The sequence below is a fragment of the Saccopteryx bilineata genome, chromosome 3 (genome assembly GCF_036850765.1).
Source record: "Saccopteryx bilineata isolate mSacBil1 chromosome 3, mSacBil1_pri_phased_curated, whole genome shotgun sequence".
Lineage (NCBI taxonomy): Eukaryota > Metazoa > Chordata > Mammalia > Chiroptera > Emballonuridae > Saccopteryx > Saccopteryx bilineata.
In genome coordinates, this window is record NC_089492.1 from 161,536,711 (window position 1) to 161,543,079 (window position 6,369).

General features: G+C 47.2%; 1 protein-coding gene across 2 annotated transcripts; it reads left to right on the plus strand.

The window, feature by feature from the left end:
* Positions 1–371: 371 nt before the first annotated feature.
* Positions 372–5,781, plus strand: SF3B4 (splicing factor 3b subunit 4). Of its 2 annotated transcripts, none has more exons than XM_066268087.1 (6): positions 372–493; positions 925–1,053; positions 1,290–1,832; positions 2,147–2,353; positions 5,044–5,217; positions 5,392–5,781. In XM_066268087.1, the coding sequence occupies exons 1-6, from the start codon at positions 460–462 to the stop codon at positions 5,577–5,579; spliced, it is 1,275 nt and encodes a 424-aa protein (XP_066124184.1). In that variant the 5' UTR covers positions 372–459; the 3' UTR covers positions 5,580–5,781. The 2 variants fall into 2 exon arrangements, with proteins under 2 accessions (XP_066124184.1, XP_066124185.1); XM_066268088.1 differs by having other exon boundaries at positions 2,147–2,335.
* The last annotated feature ends 588 nt before the right edge of the window (positions 5,782–6,369 follow it).

A 6,369-nucleotide genomic window follows, 5' to 3' on the forward strand; every position in this document is an offset into this window, starting at 1 on the left:
CCCCCTGGTGGGCAGAGCGTCGCCCCTGGTGGGCGTGCGGGTGGATCCCGGTCGGGCGCATGCGGGAGTCTGTCTGTCTCTCCCAGTTTCCAGCTTCAGAAAAAGAAATTAAAAATAAATAAATAAATAAAGAAAGAACCGACCTACCACACCGCAACGTCTCGCGCATGCGGGAGTCTGTCTGACTGTCTCTCCCAGTTTCCAGCTTCAGAAAAAGAAATTAAAAATAAATAAATAAATAAATTAATTAATTAATAAATAAATAAATAAAGAACCGACCTACCACACCGCAACGTCTCAGTGGCTTCCAAGATGGCCGCGGCCGCTTCCAGATCCGGATCCGCCCACCGCCACGGCCCGCCCACCGCCCTCACGTCGACCACAGACCCGGAAGCGGAAGGAGTGACCGAGGTTCAGGGTCCCGAGTCGCTGATTAGGGACGGCGGGATCTCTTTCGGCATGGCGGCTGGGCCGATCTCCGAGCGGAACCAGGGTGATTGGAGGGAATGAGTCAGGAATGCGCTCAGGGGGGCTGGGAGACCTGGACTGCGACCACCAGTGTTTCCGCAGGGGTGGGAGAACGGGAGGGCGTGAGACCGGCCGCGGTGGTTGCTTGGGCCGGGCGCGGGGGGGGCTGGGTTCAGGCTAAGGCTTGTAGGTGTGATACTTTCCAAGTCCAGTCTCCTGCCTTCCCACCCAAAAAAGAATGTGTAAAGAGAATTTGCAGTAGAACTCTTAAGTTATAATTAAAAATATTTTCTAGTTCCTGTAAACATGGAGATGTAAGGGCTTAATCTAACGCCTCTTTTTATTTTTCCTATATCTTGTCTCAACCCCCAATTTCCCCGCCTGGTATTTATATTCTTGTCATCGCCTTTTCTATCATTCTTATCTCCGCCCTAATCTCCTGCTCCCGCCATCCAGATGCCACTGTGTATGTGGGAGGCCTGGACGAGAAGGTTAGCGAACCGCTGCTGTGGGAGCTGTTTCTCCAGGCCGGACCAGTGGTTAACACCCACATGCCGAAGGATAGAGTCACTGGTCAGCACCAAGGTGAGTACGTGGAAGAGGTGCATTTATGTTCTGAGGGACAGACAGCTCCCGCAGGATCCCAGCAGTATTCGTAACTGTTTTGGAATAAGCAACGTAAACATTTCTTGCTAACAGTTTATTTCTGGAACTGTCTCAATTGAATTGAGGTTTTTCTTACTCTTTGTGCTTTCAAAGGTAGATGAGTTATACCCCATTTTAAACCACTTTGCTTAAGTTAAACTCTTTCACTTCTCCAGGCTATGGCTTTGTGGAATTCTTGAGTGAGGAGGATGCTGACTATGCCATTAAGATCATGAACATGATCAAACTCTATGGGAAGCCAATCCGGGTGAACAAGGCATCAGCTCACAACAAAAACCTGGATGTGGGTGCCAACATTTTCATTGGGAACCTAGACCCAGAGATTGATGAAAAGTTGCTTTATGATACTTTCAGCGCCTTTGGGGTCATTTTGCAAACCCCCAAGATTATGCGGGACCCTGACACAGGCAACTCCAAAGGTTATGCCTTTATTAATTTTGCTTCGTTTGATGCTTCGGATGCAGCAATTGAAGCTATGAATGGGCAGTATCTCTGTAACCGCCCTATCACTGTGTCCTATGCCTTCAAGAAGGACTCCAAGGGTGAGCGCCATGGCTCAGCAGCCGAACGACTTCTGGCAGCCCAGAACCCACTCTCCCAGGCTGATCGCCCTCATCAGCTGTTTGCAGATGCACCCCCTCCACCCTCTGCCCCCAATCCTGTTGTATCATCTTTGGGGTCTGGGCTTCCTCCACCAGGTAAAGCTTTTGATTCAAGTTATGTTTGTCTTGAGTTTGAGGGGTAAGGCAGGAAAAACAACCATTATAGGAGGACGTTGAGTTATTCTTGGGTGATGAGAAGGGGATTGAACTGTAATGGTTGTGGTGGGGAGGAAAGTTGCCAAGTTTCTCCAGGAAGTTGAAGTTGTTTGTGTTGGCTAAAATTTATTTTGACTTTAAAGAGCTGGGAGGAGGAGAATAGATATCATCCTGCCTGGAGAGGCCGTATTGGAACAGTCTCTTTAAAGATATTCTCTCCTCACTATCATTAATTATTTTTCCATTTCCTATAGGAATGCCTCCTCCTGGCTCCTTTCCACCCCCAGTGCCGCCTCCTGGAGCCCTTCCACCTGGGATACCTCCAGCCATGCCCCCACCACCTATGCCTCCTGGAGCTGGAGGACATGGTCCTCCTACAGCAGGAACCCCAGGGGCTGGACATCCTGCACATGGACACTCACATCCTCACCCATTTCCACCGGGTGGGATGCCCCATCCAGGTCGGTATTCTTTGCTGGGGAAGGGTCCTCTATTACTTATGCTGCTGCTCTTTTCCCTTAGCAATGATAGTTCCAGGGTTGTTCTTTCCTTCTGCTATTCTTTTATAAAAATAAGCACAAAATACTTTTTTTTGTTTTATGTATTTTTCTGAAATGAGAAGCGGGGAGGCAGAGAGATAGACTCCTGCATGCACCTAATTGGGATCCACCCGCCATGCCCATTAGGAGGCGATACTCTGCCCATCTGGGGCATTGCTCTATTGCAACTGGAGCCATTTTAGTGCTTGAGTTGGAAGCCATGGATGGAGCCATCCTCAGTGTGCCTGGGCCAACTTTGCTCCAATGGAGCCTTGGCTGCGGGAGGGGAAGAGAGAGAGAGAGAGGAAGGAGGGGGGGAGGGGTGGGGAAACAGATGAGCACTTCTCCTGTGTGCCCTGGCTGGGAATCAAACCTGGGACATCCACACTCCAGGCCAGTGCTCTAACACTGAGCCAACCGGCCATGGCAAGCACAAAATACTTTTTTTTTTTTTTTGTATTTTTCTGAAGCTAGAAACCGGGAGAGACAGTCAGACAGACTCCCGCATGCGCCTGACCGGGATCCACCCGGCACACCCACCAGGGGCAGCGCTCTGCCCACCAGGGGGCGATTCTCTGCCCCTCCGGGGCATCAGTCTGCCCCGACCAGAGCCACTCTAGCACCTGGGGCAGAGGCCAAGGAGCCATCCCCAGCGCCTGGGCCATCTTTGCTCCAGTGGAGCCTTGGCTGCGGGAGGGGAAGAGAGAGACAGAGAGGAAGGAGAGGGGAAGGGGTGGAGAAGCAAATGGGCGCTTCTCCTGTGTGCCCTGGCCGGAAATCGAACCCGGGACTTCTACATGCCAGGCCGACGCTCTACCACTGACCCAACCGGCCATGGCAAGCACAAAATACTTTAAATTGGGGTTTTTCCAAAGGGTATAACTGTCCTTACTGTTTTTTGTTTCCTTAATTTTTACTTCCACCCTGACCTTTCACCCCAAAGCAGTGACTTAATTGCCAGATCTAGGGAACACTTCCACTCCTTATCTGGTTTAACCTTGCTCTTACTTGAAACTAGCCCTGTCTTTTTTTTTTTTTTTTTTTTAATTTTTATTGAATGTGTTGGAGTAATATTGATTAATAAAATTATATGGAAAAAAATAAAATTATATGGGTTTCAAGTGTACAATTCTGTACTATATTCTGTCAACATTTATTCCCCCTTTACTCTCTTCCGCCTCTTCACTCCTCTTTCATTCTGGTAATCACCATACTGTTGTCTGTCTCTGTGAGTTGGCTTTGGCCATGTTTTTGTGTTTGAAAATCTTATCTCTTGATTTTTCTGAATCCTCCCTTTATCTTTCTGTCTCATCAATCTCAGCCCTTAATAAGCTCCTTTTTTTTCTGTTTGTACCTGTATAGTTCTATTACTTGGACACTGATTCCTCCTACATCTATATCTCTGGTTCATGCTTATTAATCCTACTACTGAATGGGCAACTCCAACTTTTTGCCCCTTCCCTTCAACCCTCTTCTCCCTCTAGTGTTCTTTTTCAGGTGTTTAATTCAGAAATATGGGAGCTTTGTTTGACTATTCCTTATCACCCCACTTTTTTTTGTATTTTTCTGAAGTTGGAAACGGGGAGGCAGTCAGACAGACTCCTGCATGCGCCTGACCAAGATCCACCCAGCACACCCACCAGGGGGTGATGCTCTGACCATCTGGGGCGTCGCTCTGTTGCAACCAGAGCCATTCTAGCGCCTGAGGCCATGAAATGAGGCAGAGGCCGCAGAGCCATCCTCAGCGCCCGGGCCAACTTTGCTCCAATGGAGCCTTGGCTGCGGGAGGGGAAGAGAGAGACAGAGAGGAAGGAGAGGGGGAGGGGTGGAGAAGCAGATGGGCGCTTCTCCTGTGTGCCCTGGCTGGGAATCAAACCTGGGACTCCTGCATGCCAGGCCGATGCTCTACCACTGAGCCAACCGGCCAGGCCTCACCCCACTCTTGATACCAAGTCTTAGTAGTACCTTTGGCATCAGCCCCCACTGTTAAGTGCTCTAGTTCAGGCTCTTATACCTTTATTTTATTGTAGGAACTTCCTAACTTATACTTAGACTCCAGCTTTCTGTACCTTTGATCCACTTTTACAGAGTAATTTTTCTAAACTATTAAGTTTTCTAAAATACCCTTGTTCAGAATTTTTCTGTTGTTCCCTTTTATCTACAGAATAAATCTCAAACTCATTACCATAGCATTCTAGGCTTTTTATGATCTGGTCCCTGATTACCATGTTACTGGCTTTCCTGAAACATACTATGCGCTTGACACACCTATGATTCTAATCTTTTCTGTCTTCAGTGTTCTATTTCTACTCCATACACCTGAAAAATTTTTATTCATCCTTTAAAAATAGCTCTTTGTCTAGGCAGTATCTCTGCTACCTTCCCAAATCTGGTCTATAGAATAAAGCACTCCATTTGTTATATACTTCTGCAGCACTGTTGCCATGCCTAAGTCATAAGAGGGGCAAGTGAAGTGGTGGAGGGACTGGTTGGGTAGTGGTTGGTTTGTATTGTTGGATTGGGGTCAAAGGTAAGGGCACTGATGTCACTCCTTTCTCCATTTTGTTTTCTTCATTTTCTTTGCCCTTTTTCTTGTGTGTCTGTTCTCATAGGGATGTCTCAGATGCAGCTGGCCCATCATGGCCCTCATGGTTTAGGACATCCCCATGCCGGGCCCCCAGGATCTGGGGGGCAGCCACCACCCCGACCACCACCTGGAATGCCTCATCCCGGACCTCCTCCCATGGGCATGCCCCCCCGTGGGCCTCCGTTTGGATCTCCTATGGGTGAGTAGGCTCTAGCCAGCTTCTTACCCTCATATATCATATTCTTGCAGCTTCCTTTGTCAGACCCCTTTTCCCTTGCTCTTTCTTCTGTTTCCCTATTCTTTCCCTACATGTTCCTAATATCAACCATCTCCTATTTCTTGTTTTTACTAACTTTTCTCTCTCTTACTATAGGTCACCCAGGTCCTCTGCCTCCCCATGGTATGCGTGGACCTCCTCCACTGATGCCCCCTCATGGATACACTGGCCCTCCACGACCCCCACCCTATGGCTACCAGAGGGGACCACTCCCTCCACCCAGACCCACTCCCCGGCCTCCAGTTCCTCCTCGTGGCCCACTTCGAGGCCCTCTCCCTCAGTAATTTCGTATTCTCTTTCCTCTTGTTATATCTTTCCAATATCTTTTCAGTTCCTTGGACCAATCGGAGTTGCTGTAGTAAAGGCACTGATCCCTTAGGCCTTTTTTTTTTAAGTGTAATTTTTTTCACAGGAGGTTGTTTTTACTATGTTGATACTAAGTGTTTTGTAAATGGACGGAGAAAATAAAACTAAATTCCTTGTTTATTCTTTGTGGTGTTTTCCTTGGCAAAATAACAGTTCTCTTTTTCTGTAAGAAGAGATGTCTGTATATTGAGAAAAGAATGGTAGTATAGGAGTCCTGGCTGGATAGCTCAGTTGGTTAGAGCATTGTCCCAAAGCATAGAGGTTGCCAGTTTGATCCCCAGTCAAGGCACATACAGGAACTTATTGATGCTCCTCTCTCTCTTTCTTCCTCTCTCTAAAATCAATAAAATAAACATTAAAAAATAAAAAGAATGGTAGTGTAGAAGTAAGGGTGTTTATTCATGGTTTTTTTTTGTTTATTCATGTTTTAAAGACTTGATCTATAATGTGCTGCTGCAGTTGGACTTTGCTTATATCAAACTTATACAGTTAGTTTATAAGATGGAGACTTAGTACTGATGGCATGAGGTTGTTGTGAGTGTTGAGAACAGAAGTAACATTCCTGGAGATATGCTTGCAAAACCATGAAGTAATGTGTACAGAGCTATTCATTGTAGTACTATTTGTAATAACCAGATTGAAAACAACTCATACCCATCAGGGAGGGACTGGATGGATAAATTGGGAAATCCACACAATAGAGTATGG

What these genes read in the sequence shown, in the direction of transcription:
- SF3B4 (XM_066268087.1), top strand. Translation starts at nt 460, where the DNA reads ATGGCGGCTGGGCCGATCTCCGAGCGGAACCAGG. An exon ending in AGTCACTGGTCAGCACCAAG is followed by an intron (nt 1,054 to 1,289) that starts GTGAGTACGTGG and finishes TCACTTCTCCAG; the next exon opens with GCTATGGCTTTGTGGAATTC. An exon ending in GTCTGGGCTTCCTCCACCAG is followed by an intron (nt 1,833 to 2,146) that starts GTAAAGCTTTTG and finishes CATTTCCTATAG; the next exon opens with GAATGCCTCCTCCTGGCTCC.